The sequence below is a fragment of the Anopheles funestus genome, chromosome X, assembly GCF_943734845.2.
Source record: "Anopheles funestus chromosome X, idAnoFuneDA-416_04, whole genome shotgun sequence".
Classification (NCBI taxonomy): domain Eukaryota; kingdom Metazoa; phylum Arthropoda; class Insecta; order Diptera; family Culicidae; genus Anopheles; species Anopheles funestus.
Window position 1 is genome coordinate 2,364,702 of NC_064597.1, and position 20,002 is coordinate 2,384,703.

A 20,002-nucleotide genomic window follows, 5' to 3' on the forward strand; every position below is an offset into this window, starting at 1 on the left:
CTCCGCACACCGTTCAATATCGCTTCTCCACCCACAACTCCCCCCACTAACCGGTAGAAAGGTATTGTCGCCTTTATTTCGCCTTTATCTCGGCTTTATCTCGACAGTAGAAGCTGTTGCATCTCCTGGGAAAGCTGTACCGCTCCGGTAGCATTGATGAAAAACCCGTACCGGTAAATGATTCTAATTTTAAGTTTTGCAAACTAGACCACACTTCCGAACAAGGTTAATTTCACAGCGCAACATGGTTGGATATCGATCCGTCCGTACCCGTATTGGCACGGGAACCATTCGAACCAAATTGGAGGTGGATGAGTGAAATGACAACCTTTCCGTGTACATGCAACCCTGTGTCAATGCAACGTACCCCAAAAACTATCTGCTACTGCAGAAAGCAGATTCTGTGGTTTTGTGTGAAGGGAAAAAAAGCAAAAAAAAAGATGGCGATGTTCGGATGATTCGTTGATTCCAGATGTTTCACTGACGAACTGATGGTGTCTATAAATCGATATCCATCCGTATCATGTATTAAAGGAATGATGAGGGGAGGGGGGGGGTGGAGGGGAAGGGGTAGAAAAGCGAAGAGGAGGGTTGTAAGGTTTCCTTTATTGTGTGTAACATTTTACGAGCTACAACATACACCCACACGACCCATCCCCATTCGTTTAGCAAATGGTCATTACCGTTCACCTGTCCACTCGGCAACTATTGCTGTGGGTTGTCCCAGTTTTTGTTACGCTAACGTGTTGCTTTGCCGGATGCCAAAAGTTTGGCTACTGTTTTCTTCAAGCAACAACAAAAAAAAGAGTACCAAACGAAAGTGACACTATTTGGGCGCATTCGCGCACTCAGAGACACGGCTGCTGCTGTTGCGGGGAATATTCGCCGTCTGACAGAAACGTGCACCTAACCTAGACGTTAGGGCAAGCGGCTACGGTACCGAACCTTAAACTTGGCTAACGTTTAAAAATAACTTTTGGTTTACCGCCATGCATTTTCTAGCACTCTTTCTCTCTCTCTTTCTCTCTTTCTCTCTTCCGATTGCTTTGAATTCTGGTGTGGTTAATCTCTCCTTATTGATCTTGGTTTTTTTTCTTTCGTTGATGAAATGACCGCATTTTCGTCATCCATACTTTCCCACAAATGGGGAATGACGTCTGGATGTGTGTGTGTGTGTGTTTTTTTGGTTTAATTTCATATAAACTGTTAGCCATAAAGCTATTTCTTGAATTACCTCACACTGTACAATCGGGAAAATACCCTTGAACAGGGTATTCCCCCACCTCACTGGGCCCAACCGTACCGTTCTATTTTTGGTGCACCCGAATGGGGATCCGAACGAGGACCTGAACTACCTTCAGCTATGAGTAAGAACATGACCAACATTAACAAAAATGTAGATGAGCTACAGGGAGGGTATTAAAAATGACCAATGCTCACGCAACCAGAAACACTGGAACACGTTTTGTTACGTGCTAAGATTATATAGAACACACTGGAATCGTTGTCCGCGGTGTAGTGGAAAGTAAACTTCAATAAAAAAAAAAAACAAACAATAATCACACAAACACATTCTTCTACTAATAGAGCGCTTTTTGGGGGGGCTCTGCCGTCGGTTAGGTGACCGGATACCGAAAATAGAACCACACTCACATTAAACGATACGAATTATGACAGGTGCCGCCTTTATGATATGATTTTTGTGTGTAAATTAAGTAACTAACCTTGTGCTCTCCCATTGTATTGCATGAGAATACGCTTATCTACGACGCCGCTAACTGTTGTACTTCTTGTGCGCTATATTTGCAGAGGCACACCGGGCGCTCGAGCTGCTGGAGGACTACCATTCCCGTCTGTCAACGCCGCAGGACCGTGCACTACGCAGCGCCATCGAACGCGTCATCCGGATATTCAAATCGCGCCTCTTCCAGGCACTGCTCGGTAAGTGTGTACCGCGCATTGCCTACCTTTCAGGCGCGTTTCGCCTACAGCCAACCAACACTTCAAGGACGCGCGCGGTCTACAAATGCTTACCAAATCGAGTTTTTGCAATTTTATGCCCAAATGCCGTGTATGTGTGTGTGTACGATAATGGATTAAAATGGTTCCGCTGTCTCTTGGTACGGCACGGTCGGCAGATATAACAATCAGCTATTTATAGCTCACAATTAGCAAGATGTAGCAGCATATGCAAGCGCAACGCTGCTACAGAGCTGTTCAATGAAGCACACACATGCATCAACGAAGCGTTTGCGTACGAAAATCCATACCCCGAACGATGTTTGGAGCAGCTGACAGATACGGACCAGAAGTCGAAGTCGTCGCTAGGCGGAGAAATTGGACGTGAATCAGAATCTGCAATAGTGGGCTCTTGGCCACTGTACATCCCCACACCCAAGACTTCACCTGGACCACATGGTGCTGTGCATCGCTTGGTCAATGGCAATCGAGGCCATACCACCCGTCGGGCGGAAATTGGGTAAACTGTGTCGTTGTTTGCAGCAGCAGCAGCAACTAGCTCCCCGCTTAGTGCCGGTAACGGCGGCTGTTTCATTTGCGTCATTAAAAATAACCCCGGAATATTGCTCCAATTTCTTCATTTTGTGACATTTTGTGCTCAGGAAAAACCCAAGGCACGGCACACATACAAACATCTTCCTCTATCCATTATCCGTGGATGGCGGGGCGAAAACGGGGATAGATAAAAGCGTGAAACGTGAACGTACAAAAAAAAGCGAACGATTCTACATTCTTCCAATTTCCAGCCAAGTGAAATGAGATGCAAAAAAGGCAAGATGACTGCTGCTTTTGCTCTCGTCATTTAGCGCTCAGGCATCGATTGTCATGGTTTCCGCTTTTTTGTTGCTTTTCTTCTTCTTCTGGTGTTTCAAAAATATCAAACCAATGTGGGTGAGTTGCCTGTTGGTAGAAGATCTGGGTGTTTTTTTTTCTTTCTTTCACCCCGAAAGCACACATCTGAAGACGCCATCCGGTCATGTTGATGTGTCTCGATCGATTTCTCAACAGTTTAGGAATTTCTTGTTTTGTTTTTCGTTTTTTTTTGTGCGCCGGAAGACACAGGTTTGGAAAGGATGGAGTAGTTTGTACACGGTTCCACGTGTCCTAGATTCTCCAACAAAAAAAAAACAACGATACCTTCAACGCATTCGGACAATGCGAGCCGCTGACGAGCCGTTTTTGTTGGGTAAAGACTTTGTGACAGGCATGATTGGTACATTTTTCCTTCAATCCCATTACATTTCCCGAACTCGTGCTCGTTCTCGAAATACTGACGAGATGGGTAAATTTGAGGACCCGCGTTTGGAGCAAAACTTTCTGAGAATAGTGTTCGTTTTTTTTTTTGCTTGGTTTGCTGCCTTTCTTCGTAAAACGTGAAAAGGATCGAAACAAATATTTCTCTGGCTGTTAAAAACGGTTCGTTAGAAAAACAAACAGTTGAAGGTCAATGGGACGCCGCTTTGTCTGTGATGATAGTCGTATGCCTTTTTGTTGTTGTAGTCCCCGGTAGATGATTTTGATATATTTCTCCTGGAAGATGGAACGACATCGATCCATCACCCCCCAAAAACTCCAGTGAGCTATTTACTCTTCCCATTTTCGGCGTGTTAACATTACAAGCACATTTTCTTCTTTCCCTTCCCAACGCTAGATATACAAGAGTTTTACGAGCTGACACTACTGGACGAATCGAAAACCGTACAGCAGAAGACCGCAGAAACACTACTGATTGCTAGCAAATGGGAACAGGATAATGCTATCAAGGCGAATGAAGTAAGTATTAGAGAGAGATTGTGTGTGTGTGTGTATATGAATCCTAAGGAATCCTTACACATGAAATTGGATCCATTTTATATTGTTTAGTTTATTATTTGAACTGCTTCGTTCACTCCCATCTGTTGGTATTGGTTCGGGCTTTTCTTTTTCCTTTTATTCACAACACGCGAATCTGGCAAATGCTCACACCCGACCGCAGCGACTGGGTGTGTTTTAATCAACACATTGCGCCAGCAGCTACACCAAGCTGCACACGCAAAAAAACCGAGAAGCAATTGTTATAAAATTAGACCAGCAACAGCATCAGGTAACGCGTGTCGGAATCTCCGAACCACAGGTTCAAAAGTTTTGTTCGCTGCCCCTGCTATGGGTGCGAAGGAGAGATGGGTTGCAAAAAAAAACAATTTTTGCTGCAGCTACAGTAAACCATACTGGCCCCGTGTTGGTCTTACCAGGTCATTATTTAAGCTGTGCCTTGCTGCAAATTAATAACAAGCTCATATGTCTGTCTGCTTCCTGCCGCGCGTCCCTACCACGGTCGCGGCACCCTGTGGGCGCATTGACCAACGCGCAATGGACGTGATATTTTTGGGGGTTTGTGCCCCGATCGCGCAAAACAATCCTAGCTAACGGGTGCCCAACGGGCACTGCACTCGACGGGTTTTCTCTTCGTGTCCTACAAACAAACATCATGATACTGCTTTCCAAGCAGGGGTGGCAAACTTTTTGTTTTTTATTTTATATTTGTTGAAAAATCTGCTCAAAAGGTACTATCCTAGCGCTATATAAATATAATGCATACTATGGACATTTAAAAAAAGATGCAAACCGAAAGGACTGCCATCTTAGAGAAGTATCTAGCTTAGAAAATTAGAAACACTTTGATGGTGTATTGTATACAAACAATATTAGTCTTCAATCATGCTCTGTAAACGCAGACCAGACGAGCTGTTAATGAAAACCGTTAAGGCAACATAGGGAATATACATAGGTGTGTAAATATCATGTTACATCTTAAGGAGGCTTTCTATCTTCAAGAAACATAATATGTATTAAAAATGAGCGGACTGTTAAAAATATTTATTCCAGAAAAATTTTCCATCTCAGGAAGGTAACAGCTTAGACTTCGCTGTAAGAATCCCATCTGGACCGAACTCCCAGGACTGACTATCTCCCTATGGTTAATTGAAGTCAAGGAAAGCCAGTAATGGCCGACCAAAACCTGTTGAGATTGTAATGCCACATGAGAAGAAAACTTAATTTCTCATAATCTTGTTAAACACCGGGCGCCTCCATTTGCATGGGGGAATTTGCAGTTTCACTCAATGACTACCTACCCATGTATGTTTTGTCCTTTTATACCATTAAATAATATTTAATGCAATGAAGCTATCTACTTGAAACTTTAGAAATGCCTAGAAAATATTTCTCATACCTCACCTCAGCAAATAAACAAATCATTAGCCTTCGTTAAAAAACGGATTTCAAACACTAATAGCTTCTCTAGCAGCATATAGTACTAACAAGATTACACTGTTACACACTGCCGTACGGAATATTTTGACTGTAAGTGAAATTGCCAACTGTTAAGTAATTGGATTAGTGATGGGATTGCAAGCTGCAAATTATTCACTATCGTCGTTGCATTGAGCTATTCCGTTCAACATTGTTGCTGCATGTAGTTTTAAATTAAATTAATCACCGTTGCATATGGTAACCGGTGGTAAATTCCGAAAAATATCAGAATTGATTGATTGAGTAAAAGCATTAAAAAAAACAAACTGGTGCTGATATGAAAGGCTACAATCAAAGTGATGTGTGTCACAGCACAGGTCAAAATGGAAATAAATGTTTGTCGTATTTCATCATGTTGCTTGTTGTCCTATTTTTTTTTTTGCTCCTTTTTTGAATAAATGTTCATTTATTCAGACAATATGTGGACACTTAGTGATGTGCATGCTGTGTAAGAATGAAATGAGTGAATTAAATCTTTTTTTAATGAGTGAGTTATTTCGTTTCTCCACATAAACTTGTTATAATTCTTTTGCGATGTGACATGATTCATGACTCTTTGCAGCGACTCAGCCATGAGTGAATTATATTACTCATGAGTTAAATACCTCATTACAGAGTTACCTCACTTATGAGTCATGAATCTTTGCACCTTCTCACTCACGAAAGAGTCGTCTCACTCATGATTCATGACTCCTTACAGCGACTCACCACCCACGAAAGAGTCTTCTCATTCATGATTAATGACTCTTTGCAGCGACTCAGTCATGAGTGAATTATATTACTCATGAGTTAAATACCTCATTAAAGAGTTATCTCACTTATGAGTCATGAATCTTTGCACCTTCTCACCCACGAAAGAGTCATCTCACTCATGGCTCATGACTCTTTGCAGCGACTCAGTCAGTTATATTACTCATGAGTTAAATGCCTCATGAAAGAGTTATCTCATTTATGAGTCATGACTCCTTGCAGCGACTCACTCATTAATGAGTTATATTACTCATGAGTTAAATACCTAACGAAAAAGTCATTTAACTCATGAGTCATGCATCTTTACGGCGGCTATTGACTCACTCGTGAATTTTTGAGTGAGTTTTCATCCTCAACTCTAGCGAGACCACTAGAAAAAATAAAATTCTTGAACATATTTACTATTAATATCTATTTAACTAGGTTTCGAAAAAAAACTGTATGATTCTGCTTGAATTTAAACTTGCCTATCCCTGCACCCCGATGATCGTACACTGCACACCACCCCGGTACATTATCCGTGCCACCTTTCTCGCCTTTTTAAAACGCACGCCAAATGCCATATGTCGGTGGGAGGCATTTTATGATGAACCCTCCACCCTCGGTACAATCTCACACAGCTTTCGATGCGCTGCCGGGGCACCAAAAAAAAAAGGTGTTGGTACCGAATCGTTTTGCAAATCGGTGGTGAAATATGAGCACATTTGGCCAACACATGCGGCTGCCAGGACTTTAATAGCCGCTGCGCTATCGGTGTATAGATCGTAAACACGCAGCGCATGTATCGGAGAGCGGCCTAGTCCCGTTCGTACCGTTCGTACGAGGTATCAATCCAATGGTCGAATATCGTGTAGGGTAGCCGAAGGTTATATTAAGAGAGGTAGAATAATAGTGGCAAACGAATAGATGACACCCAGATGATGCTTCAAACCCAAAACCCAACCGTTTCGGCCATCGTTTTTCTGCCTTTTCGGCTTGGCTGTCAGTAGAATGGTTTACGATCCGCGATACTCTCCCAGGCGCACCACGTATCGTGTTGATTTCTGTTCCACCAGCATCTTTGAAAAAAAAAAACAAATCGACCATCCCTTAACCAGCTGCGCTTACACGCCACTCTTTACAGCCCCCAAACGAACAACACTATGTTCCCGATGCTGGGGGGGTTTGGGTGCGTTTAGCAAACCGTAACTTAATTTCGGACGGAAAGGAAATCCCACCAACACTCATGCTCATGGTGTGTGCAGCCGTGTTGCGTTCACTCTCTTGCTCTTCGCTATCTCTCAGGGAAAGGGATTTCTTTCCTCTTTCCTTTTTTTGGTTGCTTACACCCCAGGCCATTTGTTGTTGGTTTACCTTCTGTCCCGGTATCACATACACGAGTTTTCCGTGCCCCTGTTTTTCGATCACAGCTCGGCCTCCCCCGGCTGTAGCGTGTCCCCGGGACATACACGGGACGGTGCGCGCGCCCCCTGGTGGACGCCAAAAAACTTTGCGACTCTCCGCGCCACTCTAGGCGGGACACGGGACTAGTTGAGATTGATTTGTTTTGGACCGCGGACGCGTGTGTAGTCGGGATTTGTATTGTGGACGTTGTTTTTCTTTTCTGCATTTGTTTGTTTGCTACTCGATATTGTTAGTATTGTTCGTTAACGTCGCTATTGTTTTTTATTGGGTTTTGGTGTTAGCCGTTTTAGTCTTTATCTCCCAATTTACATCGCACCTGTACACCAAATACATTTGGTAGTTGATCGGCTATTGATCGTGTGACTGCTACACGTGCGCATGGCTAATTATTGCTTTTTGGGTAGAGTGTCGTGTCTAATCGATCGGCAATCTCCCGCCGTAGAATCGAAGTGTCCCCTCATGTGTCTCTAGTTTTGTGAAACCAAGAACTTCAACACTTGCTACATGTTTGGATAGAAACAAACATGGCGAGGTTGTTGTTTTTCTTTTCTTTTTTGTTATGCTAACAGAAGCGAGATCATAAGTTCTCGTGTCTCAAGGCTAGTTTTATTTTTATTTTTATTAATCTCATAAAGTTCCCCAATGATTACGCTCTGTCATGCTGCGGGGCCTACACGCTACACATCTCTAGGTGGGCGAAATTCCTTCGTCCGGGGTTTTCTGGATTGGGCAAAAAAACTGGTGAAGAATGAAATTATGCTCCACGCGAAAGAACTGAAAAGTTGAAAGGAAGCATAGTTTGTCTATTCGATGTCCGTGTAAATGTTGAAGATCTTCCGATGAAGATCACCTTGGGCGAAGTGTTGAGACAGTAGAGAGTTCTGATTCTTTGCTCGACAAACAATGTAACCGTATGTTTGAGGATGAAGATTTGGTGTCCAACTCGTAATAATCGGAGTTCTCTAGTTACCTCCTCACTGACGCTACCTATCAACCATTCTCAGTTTCTCTATCAATACAATATCCTCCAGAAATCCAGCAAATAGTGCAAGAATTCCTTTGTGTAATATTGTAGACGATAAGGGATACGAGTATGTATGTGGTGTTGAACATTTAGCCAGGGTTGTGTAGTTTACCGCCAACATGATTGACTGGGTTTCGATCGTACGCCATTCGCGGCATCGGATATCGTCCTACGTCTCACCCCGGCGACGTTCGGACAAACCGAGCGATCGGTACACGGTTTGTACCGATTCGATACCGTTGCCGCACCATGCCGCCAAACTAAAAGTGAGTGTACGTAAGCCCATCCTTCCACGCCAGCAAAACTATTACGAAATACACCAACAGCTCGTGGCAAATGCCAGACGATCAATGCAAGGAGTAGTATTAACCTGAAGATTTTTTGTTTTGCTTCCTTCCTTCCACAGGCCAACCGCATCAAGCAACAGGAACAGGAGCAGCAACAGTTGCAGCAACAGCAGCAGCAGACAGTGCCACAGCTGCAGCTCCAGCAGGAGTTGGACAAGCAGCCGATCATTGAGTTACCGTCGCCCCGGCTGACGACAACCAAAGTGAGTCGTTAGCGCCCTCTACCGTATCTCGCTTCCGTATTGCGTGTTGCATGCCTGTGTTTCTTGTGTGCTTTTGGCTGTGTTACACAAGGATTTAGAGATCCTTTTATTTTCAAGATGTACGTAGAATTTTTTTTTTTCATTTTTCCCATTATGTTCGGCCATAAAATGGCCGGGAAAAAATCCTCAAATGTAGTGAAACCTATTTCGTTTCGTAGGCTAGATAACTAGATTCGTGTAATAGTGATTATTTTAAGTTATCTGAAACGATTAGGTTTTTTTTTCAAACTTTAATGAAAATATAAAACAAAAAATCATTTCACGATTATTAAAAAGTTAATGTAGCTAATATATTTTTTAATTTAATTCTAAATAACTAGAAAATAAACAGTAATTAAACCACCACAGTTACACAACCACTTGATGTATTAGCGAGTGAACAAGGAATTAGAAGACGTCTATTTTACTCTTTGCTATAGTAAACTGCATGACCCCGTTGCAACTTAATCGTGTGTGTGTGTTTGTTTTCGTTTTGCGTTTCTGTCCGTGTTTTATGATATTGTTTCTGTTCGACCAACACACTCCTGTAACAACAAGTGCAACAAAAACAACAAAAAATGCCACAAGAGCCTTCCTTCTTTTTGACATACGTTAACCAGCTTTTCCAAGTAAGTACACATCGCCCTGAATCAACACTTTTCCGAAACGTAAAAAATATTATTCCAGTCACCCTTGGGAAGCGATAGGAATTGGGTTTTTTTTTGGGGGAATGATTCAAACAAAGTGTTAGTTGTAATGTTATCTTCACTTTTGAACTACAGATTTGAAGAATTTGGTTCTATTTCGTTTTTATTTTTGGGTAACGTTAAACATCACAAACGTTTGAAGGAAGTATCAACAACTCTTTTAACGTCTTCATACATCGCCTTCAGGCCAGGCGCAAAAGCGTGCACCATCGTCGCAATACGACGTGGAGAGAGTGGAAACGAAAAGCCTCAGGCGGTGGAAAACCCAGTAAAAACAAAATAATTCAAAGAAATTACTCTTCCTGGCAGTTTGGCTGGGTCGGGGCCGGCAAAGAATGGGTTATGATATGATAAAAGAGAAACAAACAAGATACACACACACAAGAAGAAGAAAAAACGTTTATAATTCATCTTCAAAGTTTCGGGCAGCCATCCCAACACGCGAAATGAAAAAAAGGGGGGAGAAGTGGTTTTTTTTTATTGCACGAGCAGGCAATGGCAATAGAAACATTGTTTAACATTTGTTTCATTTTACAAAACGGCAGCAGCAAACAAACACACACATGAAGCACCATTTGCTACCCATTTGCTGTTTCAACCTGGTGTGTGGCGCGGTTTTTTGTTTTACGAGCGATTTGAAGCTCTGTGCAGCGTGTGTATAACAATAAAAGATGCCCCAAAAATAACACAATCAACGGCAGTGAGCGGTACAAGCCAGCACTCATTGCTGCGATCTAATCAAATATATAAACCATCCACGATCCGCCCACATACGCGCGCGGGACGGTGCGCTCATTTTGTAGAATTTTTGGGTATTTTAGTGCAGGGGTTGATAAACTAAAATCTGCTTTAAGTTGTTTATTTTTTTTTGGGGTTTTTTGAGGACATATTTTAGCAAAAAACTAAACAGCAATAGTTGAATGTTAACAATAAAAATATAAGGATAAGAGTTTAAATCCTTTTATTATTTTTTTTACTGTTGCCGTATATTTCATTAATCCAAAAAATCGTTTTTTTTGTTGAATTCAGAAGACGAGGGGAAACAGAAATTTGTATTCCTCTTTCTTTGTGGATTATTTGCTCGCACTACATAGTAGCTTACATGATAATCTCTTCTCCTACGCAACAAATAATTGGTATTAATTAATGACTACTTCTCCAACAATTAATCACCCGAGCAAAGCTCATTAGATGTGTTCAATTATAGTGCAAAGAGGTTGGATCGTGTTTTTTTTTATTAGAAATTTAATTAGTTCCAACATCTTAAACGACGCTTTCCTCGGAACAAAACAACAACAAAGTAAACGAGAACATTTTATTTTTATCCTCCGCACTTAGTTGCTTTCTCTAAGGAGCCGTGCAAAATTTTAATGAGCATCAGCACCAACATACGAACAAATTGCCTTTTATCGTGAAGCATTGAGCCGGTATGCGTAACACTGCAGCGAGCTTTGCAAACTATTGGGATTGAAGATGTTCCTTAGGAATTAGCCGGTTCGGTACACTTCACAAATGCATCGGGAAATATTATTAGTTTCGCTTTCCGAACAACGACTTTTCCATATATTTAATAATTCTACTTCAAATTTTTTATAACACTTTTAATTTTCTATTTAATGGTTAATATAAATTTTATAATAAATTGAAGAGAAGAATCTATCGATTCAGGAGAAAATACAGATAAAAACAAAAAAAACTAGTATACAGCTTGTCGATCCCTGCTTTAGTACAAGCGTGGAAAAAGCAGAAAAACAGATAGAATGACAGGAAAAAAATATTAAGAAAAGTGGAGAGAGAGAAAAAAAACTAAGCAAAGATCATCACAGCCCGTGTTTAGACGTATAATAATGGAAACTTTTCCCATTCGCGTCGTTTTCTTTTTCTTTTCTTCCTTTTTTTATCTTATTTTACTTCCCCCCCCCCCACACCTACCGAATGATAAGTGTACGAAGGTTTTCTGTTTCACTGTTGTTCGCCGGATTTGTTTCTTAATTTTCCATCTCGTTTGTTCCATTTGTCTTGTCGTGTTTTTTTTTCTCTTTGCTGCCAAGCTGCAAAACTTTTGTTTTGTTTTGTTTATTTAATAACTTTATACCATGCCTCATATCGTTTTGTGTTTTACTAGCTCCTCTTCCGCTTAGTCACTCCGTATTTAATTCTCTTATGATTTCTAACTGAGTTTCGCTTGTTTCTTCTGTTCTTGCGTTTTGATTCTAATCGTTTTCGCTCGTGTACATAGTTAATGTGCCGGGAAAACTCTTGTTTGACGCATTGTTTCGTTGTCTTCGTTTTTTATTTCTTCTTTGTAGTTTTACACCAATTTGCTCTGTCCTCTGTAGCCCAAATAATGAATTATGCCACAGTAGTTTGTGGTTGTTTATTTTTTTTTTGCTTCATCAGAAATAAAGATGAAATAACTAATCCTCAATGCCCACACGTATCGTACCGTACGAATGTTCCATCCATTCCGTAACGATTGGTGTACTTTTCTTCATTTTTAATTATTCTCTCGTGCATAGTTAATAGCTGCAAAAAATAAAATTCGTACAAAGCAGCACTTTTTGAAGCAATTTTTAGCAGACAACCAGAGTTACAAGCTGCTGTGCTTCTAAGCCACGAATATGATTGTTTACTGTTCTTTAACCTTAAAAACAAAAAAAAGAACAAAGCAAACGGAAAAGTGCTAAATCTTTGCACTGAGAAATGGTCGGAGAGTTCCATATGGTTCAGTAATAGACAATATACCAAGGAATACCAAAAAACACCCGGAATGCTAATGTAGAATTGCTTCACCACACTAGGCCGTCTACACGTAGGAAGATGCTGGATGGTACAATATTGGGCAGAAGCATAAAATTGAAATATTTCAACGATTAATCTATTCGTGGAATTGGTGTACAAAAAAATGTAGACCTGTTGACTGGCAAGATGGCAATTCTAATGAAATTTAACACCCAGAACCCGACCGGATGCCGCCACCGGTTGTTTAGCTTATTCTTAAGCCATCGACACCACTTCAAAGCGCGTTTTTGAACTATTGTCAAGTGAGAGATTTGATGAAGATGATATTTCCGAAAGAATGTACGCATCATTTATCCATCGCCATGTGCTTCAATGTGTTCGTAATGGTTTACGGTTCGAAGTAAAACGCGTTTACATCATCACTAATCTACTGCAAGAGACACACATCAATCAACTCTGTAACAAGCGATTCATTCATACAGACATACCTGCAACTTGAACGCTTCTCATTGTATATCTTTTGGAATTGGAATGTTCCGTACGGAATAGACTTGCTATACCACGCTATCTACGACATTTCTCGTGCTTGTCGAACACTGCACCACCGCAATGACACTAGAGAGGTATGCGGTTGGATAGATAAGAGTAAGACCCATACTTCACTGAAGGTCGAGTGGTGTACAGTTACTGGCACAAGTAAGCGTTTATTCCATTTGATGTGCAAATTGAGAGTGAGAGTTAATGAGTGAACTACATTTTTCTTATAAGTGAGTATGTGTTAATCTTTACCAAGAATTGTTGTAATTCCTTCGCAACTCTCTAAAAGAGATTTAAAAAATGATTAAATTGAAATAATTCTCTAAGAGACCTCCTCATGATCTAGTGATATCACTCATTAGGGAGTTATGTCCAAACAAAACTTACAAAATCGCCCATCGAAGAATTGTGTCTTCTTCAATTGTCTATTAAAGCCCTACAGACAACGAGATAACAAGACCAACAAAAACTGTAAAACAATATAAGGTGAAGAGTTACCTGGGACCATTTGGGACGATCCTCGGAACGTTCTCCGATAACTTACGCTTGTTATGTAACAGGGATGGTTTAACTATTACGTAACACAAACATTGCGAAGTTTTTTATCCCCTCTCCATCCATCGTAACAAAATGTAACGCTGGAAGGATCCCCCTCTGTGCCTCTGATAAGAATATTCTAGTGATCTTCAGGATCTAGTGGATCTTCAGGTAGACTCTTCCATCTTGATAAGAAGGTCTTCACATCTACGTTGTGTTGCCCTTGTTGGGGAGCGGCCAGAACCAGGTTTCTGTTGGACGCTCTAACCTTTCTCTAAATGAAATAAAATCTTTTAAAAGCTAGATAACGGCCACTAAGTGCATTACGATGTTCTCGCTGCGATGTGACATTGATTATTCAAGCAAGCCTTGGAAGAGCGGCCTTGTTTGGCTGTGTTCGTAATAATTCTTACAAATTATTTGATAAACTGTGCGTAACAGGAATGCTGACATTTTTCATTCAAGAATTTTAGAAGTATCTTATTGTACGTAACACAAAACTAGACCGCTTCCCCTTTGTGTAACACATCGTAACGCTGCCCGTAACCCCCTTCTTCCGACCAGCGTTACGTAATAGTTCAATGATCCCACAGAAGTGACAACCGATCCTCAGTTCGTAGCAGTCAAGATTTCGAGTTTATGATTTTTCTAAAATATTGTTAGCTGTTTTAGGAATCCATACTCCCGCTTTGGTATAAACTGATTCATATTTTCTTTGAAAAAAAAAATGATCACATTGCCACAAAGCTCACTGCCTACCAATAGTTGTCAGATGATTTAAATAGTCGTAAAACTATCGACAGAAAATGGAATTCATTGCGAATTGCTCTATATTGAGTCATGCATTCATGTTTAAATGCTGCCGCTCGAATAAAACGCTAGTCTGATTGGTCGTAAATGCAGCAGCGAATTACCTTACAAGCGTAAATACGCAAGGTTATGCCGCAAAGCACCGCGTACTAACCGGTTTTCTCTCTCGCAATCCGACGTCGTACATTTGCGAAATCAATAATAGTCGATGGTGGTTTTAAAAACAGATAAAAGGGAAAAAGAAAATGAAAATCACGGAAACGGTTAAATCCGAATCTTTCCGTCATGGTATTGCAGCATTTGATTGTTTAGCGGAGATGGTGATACCGCGTCCGGACGAGTGACTGGAGCGTGAGGAGACAGCAACAACAAAAAAATCGCCAAGCATCATGTCGCCAGGACACCACTGCACGGAACGTTGTACTAAGTTTACGATTCTTGTTTTACCACTCAACTCGTTACCGGTATCAACTTCACCGAACCGAGGATGCTGTGACAGAACCAATGCACAAAAAACCATTTTGCAGCGCGAATCCTCCTGCTGTCTTTCTGGCAAAAGCTGCACTTATCTGCAGCCTGCTTTCGCTCTGTGTTTCGCGCGTGTTTTATGAAGATATTTTACGAGCGTATCTAAATTTTACTGCCCGGAAACTGTCTCGTCGATCGTTTTTCCATTGCCGGTTGCGATTGCAACGGGTGAAGGTTTATTGACGCATGGGTGAACGTTTCTGCTCATCGCGGTATGTCAATGAGCCACACACACATCTGGTAGCACTCGAGCAGCGTGACATGGGTTGTAATGGGCGGTGGTCTGGTACAGTTTGCGCTGCTTGTTGGATCAGACAGCACCATAAAACGAAAACCAAACGTTGTAAATATTCGCAATGATGTGCAAATCATTACGCCACGTCTTACCGTGCAGCGGGAAATGAAAGGTTTTGTTCGATTGGTTTCTTGTTGTCTACTGCTGGATCACTTTCGCCCTGATGTCAGCTGTGATGTTTAACCTAAACGAACAAATATCAATCAAGAGCTGCTTACTTGTTATCCTACTAAAGTAGACTTAGAGTATGGAATACTTTCTCCAGTGAATTGCTGATGCTATTACACATTTTTATCCTGGAATGAGCTATTGCTTTAGTGTGTGTTGAGGCAGGAGTTCTTCTCAAAGTACTCAACTTCCGGGACACAAAGATCCGGACAGATAGTAATTTAATTTGCTTCTAGCAGGAAACTTATTTATTCGCAGAGGTTGTCTATTCTTGTTGAGGATTTGAAAAAGGAGGATTACTTCTTCAAGACAAGCAATTACCTCTGATGATGTCATCGAAAGAGATCATTTTTACAATAATTTAGGGCATAATTGGGTCCCTTACTGGGACTCCTAAATTATTTCTAGTTCTTTGAATTTCATGATCCAGATGTAGCTCAGATCATGGATGAGATATAAGGTCTAACATATTTGTTTCTTTTTTTCCAGTCAACTTTTGTAATTTACGGTAATAATTGAACACTTTTGCGTAGATCTAAAAATTCCTCAAACTTCGGTAAAATAAATGGGGGGCAAAAATAACGTCTGGTGAATATCCTTCCAAAACGGCACAGGTACGCGATGACAGTTCTACCTTCCTCGTTAAAACACACACACACGCACACAGATTTGCTTGCCTTGACCTGCCTTAAGCACATGCGTGTTGTGGCGCACGGACAAAAGCCCAAGGCGATGAAGATGCGTGTTGTGCGGCAGACAGAGACCGACCGGTGTGTTGAGACAAATGACTCCCGGTGTTGATCATAATCGATCGTACCCAGGTCGCAGACAGGTAGCAATCGACCCTGACCGTACCCGGTGGAAGCGAGATCACTCGAACTCGATCTGCTTGTCTCCTGTGTTCTGTTTTTTCCCCGCTACTCACACACAGATGTAGTGCTCATTGTTCTGCCAACCCTTTTTACCTTTATCTCGATTAATTCCGTGTGCTGATCTCTGTTATGTACGTTTTGCAGGTGATAGACTCAGTTTGCAGGTGAAGAATTGCAATCTGAGTGAGGAGATGTTGATAGACTTAAATGTGGATTTACAATGTAACGCTCTAGGTAAAATGATTCTCGCTTACATGCGGCGGTTTCGATCGTTCAACGTTACATTTTTTGTAACGCCTTGTGATGTAACGCATTTGATAGTGATTCGAAATTAGCATTTTCCACCGCTACAATCAACTACTTGGCTAGGTTGTGACTTCGTCTACGACCATCGTGTAGTACGTCTTCGCACGTTCGTCTCCGTTGTCGTTAACGTAATCGGCCCTTTTTGCATTGTATGTCGGGGGGAGGCAAAAACGTGACTCTTGCTGCATGCCATGTGGACCTTTTACGCGCAGTTGGTATGCGTGTCTGTCTGTGTGTGTATGTGTGTACTCGCTGGTGTACGTCTTGTGAAATGAGAGCTGAAAATTATCACTCTATGCTGCGTCAAGGTACCAGACTCTGCTACATATCTGTAACATGCGTTGATTGCTTATCGCACACGGTGTAAGGGCGTGCCGGTACCTGCCGCACTGACTGACGAAAGACTTAAATAAACAAATCCGGTGGCAAAGAAAACAAAAAAAAAATCCAGCACTGATCGTTACGAGATTTCTAAAACCGGAATATGTGAATATTTGAGCGTGTGTATGTGAGTGTATTTCGCGATCATAAAACCAGTTCTAATGCGAACCGGGAACCGGTAAACGGTCAGTTCAAAACTTACCGATCCCTTACCGATTTCCTTAGGGTTCTCAGCCCTGCCACAGCGAAGGTTTGTGTGAAAGAGAGATCAGTAAAGAAAGCTATTCGAGTCACTCACTCCTGCTCCGTTCCTGTTCGTTGCTCCAGTTGCGATTTCTGGGTTTAACGCACTATGGTCGATTTGCTTTTACATTTTTTTTGTTATAACTAAACAGAAAATCATTTTTGATTTATTAATGCTTATTATAAAAATTTAAGAAAAAAAACTTCGAAATAAAATATAAAAAAAGAATTGAAAAAAAAATACAAATTTTCACTCACACATACACACACACGCTTTCTGAAGGAAAAATAATCACCAAGAAAAATCGAATCACGCTTCGAATTGGTGTGTTTTTTTTAAGCTTATGATTTAATTCAGGCACCAGGCATAAGAAAGAAAAAAAAACACAAAACAAATAATCAGTGAACCGTTAGTGTTCGAAGGGGAAAGTTTATTTTCGACCCATTGATGTCATCTGGTGCGCGAATAAGTTTTCGCCGAGATGTTCCATGCGCAGCATTGCGGGCTTACGTAAATCCACCCGACAGTCCATATGGATAGGCTTCATTAAAAATGAATTAAATTTGACAGCAAACACTGGAATCGCACTGGAAACCCTTTTGCAAAAAGGAAAATTCCTAATCAATAATGTCGGTTGTAGTCGATGTACAGAATTGATTAAAAGTTTCACAAAGGCATCTTCCAAAACCTTGAACCAATTTTCAATTCGATCTGTATTCGTTTAATTGGTGGTGATAAAAATAAAACTTTTAAAACTGAAAACCTTGGGTACAATTCTCTCCATACCGTCGCCGATCAATCGGTTTGCGTCTGTGTAAAGTTCGCAAAACTGGCGCAGTAAATCGCATGCGTCGAAAATGCGCTGGTTAAAGCTGATCAGTCGCCGGGGGGCGGTTTTTTTTTCTCTCAATGGGACAGTATGTAAGCGAAGAAGCAAAACTTTAGTACGGAAAATATTCCGGCACTGGTAGCCCATAGTTCTGAGCCGGTGGTCGCATTCGTGTCAGTTGACTGCGTTCGGCATTTCTGTTTCGAGCATCGTCCGCACAGGGGGTACTTTCCCTCACGGTTCTCCAGCGGTTGCCGCGCGCGTATTTGCTAGTGTGTGTGTGTGTGAGTGTACGTGCGTACGTGCGTGCGTGCACTCTCTTTTTTTTTGGAGTGCGTTTGCGGACGTGTAGTAACGTTAGTTTTGTAACTAAAATCATTAGAAATTATGTGATTATTTAAGTACGACTTTGACACGATGGAAGATGTGCAAAACCGCTTTCCAACAGTATGCGCAACTGTGTGGTTATGTATTACGGAATGCAACACTGGTATTCCCTGTCAAATTCCGTATCAAATCGGGGTTAGGGCTTAACTATGTGGTTGTATTGCGCTCTTGGATTATGTGTGTGTGCGTGCGTTTTTATGCTAATATATGCTGAAAGATTTTCCATGGAAATTATTATGTTTTTGACTGATTATTACACAGAAAACCGTGTACAATAATGTGCGTGTATGTGTGTGCGTGAATAAATGTGCGTGTACCTACATTCAGACGAATGAAGGACACTTGCGAAGTATTGTTTTGTTGCCTAATATTTCGTTTTTATGCTGTATGCTGTGTACGTGTATGTGTGTGTGTACGTGGTAGCATTAGTGTCCCGTTAGCGAAGAAGAAGAGATAAACAGCTCGAGAGGAAAAAATGCATTCAATCAATACTAGGGTGTGTTTTGCGTCTCGTGTGACAATATTACCATCACCAGAGGGGGCAATAAAAGAGATAGCACCATTTAATCAAACTTCAATACAACAGCATCAAAAAGCCAACGAAATCTTCAACATTATCAACCAAAGAGCACCGTGTGTGTGTGTGTGAATGCGTTAACGACGAACATTTATAGCTAGAAGCTATTTTTTTCCCTTCTCTTCATTTTCTGCGCACCCGTCTTCTTTTCGTTACGCCTTTCTAACCCGTACACGCACACGAGAGAGAAGAAAAAAAAACATAACCTTCATCACACGCACACAACCACACGCTTTCACACGCCCAAAAATATGCCGGGTTTCCAATTAGATGGGAAGAAATTTTTACATTAATGTCGGCGAGATCGCGTTCCATCATCGCTGGCTCCAGGGAAGGCACGCGTAACAAGCGTTCGATCCCGATTCGAGCAGTTCGGTACCGTTCCTGTGCGAGCATAAATTCGAGCAGTCAGTGCGGAGCATAAAAGTGTGTGTTTTTCTTGTTTTTTTTTTTTTTGGTAACGCACTACTGTGCCAGAACATTGCCGAATCAGGAGACAAACTATTAAGGAATATTTTTAAAACTTTCAACAACAAAAAAGTAGATGAAACCGAGTTAAAGCGTTGTTGACGTACACGATTTGCTAGAGAATGCTTTCGCAACATTCTATTCTATCAGAATTCAGTTAGAGAAACTTTTGTTCAGAATAAAAGGGATGAAAAAAAATGCATTATGCACCGATGCAAGCAAAACTGATGCAGTCACACGACTGCTGAATTTGCTGTATTTCGCTAGAAAAATAGAGAAGCCATTGTTGATGCTAGTGTGCGTGCATTTGCTCGAGTTTCTTCGAGTCACATCTTTTTTTTTGCAACAGCAGCAACAAAACAAACAAAACGTTTAAAGAATGTCCATCTAAAATAGATTCTCCTATTCGACCCTCAAGTTTGTGTGAAAAGCAAAAGCGTGCCCGCTTAACGTGTGCAATAAATTTTCAAGCTAGAAAATCAGTGCGCGCCGTTTTGCCTTTTTTTCTTGTGACATTGATTTTTCAAGCTGCCATTC

At 41.2% G+C, this 20,002-nt stretch overlaps 1 protein-coding gene and 1 long non-coding RNA gene across 36 annotated transcripts in view; one reads left to right on the forward strand and one right to left on the reverse strand.

Moving 5' to 3' along the window:
- The window catches only part of LOC125768658 (uncharacterized), a 73,965-nt gene that overhangs the window by 29,580 nt on the left and 24,383 nt on the right, over nucleotides 1-20,002 (reverse strand). The window lies entirely within an intron of this gene.
- LOC125768532 (disks large 1 tumor suppressor protein) overlaps nucleotides 1-20,002 on the forward strand; it is a 52,590-nt gene that overhangs the window by 10,902 nt on the left and 21,686 nt on the right. For 21 of the 35 annotated variants that reach the window (XR_007418920.1, XM_049436338.1, XM_049436355.1 and 18 more), the window contains exons 3-5: nucleotides 1,810-1,941; nucleotides 3,671-3,792; nucleotides 8,895-9,038. Coding sequence is in view for 24 of the 35 variants with exons in the window: in XM_049436338.1 (XP_049292295.1) it covers nucleotides 1,810-1,941; nucleotides 3,671-3,792; nucleotides 8,895-9,038 (398 nt within the window). In the remaining 11 variants the exon portion in view is untranslated. Of the gene's footprint in view, nucleotides 1-1,809; nucleotides 1,942-3,670; nucleotides 3,793-7,570; nucleotides 7,693-8,468; nucleotides 8,761-8,894; nucleotides 9,039-15,974; nucleotides 16,508-16,897; nucleotides 18,390-20,002 lie in introns of those variants that run through there. The other 14 variants (XM_049436538.1, XM_049436629.1, XM_049436637.1 and 11 more) reach the window with 8 other exon arrangements.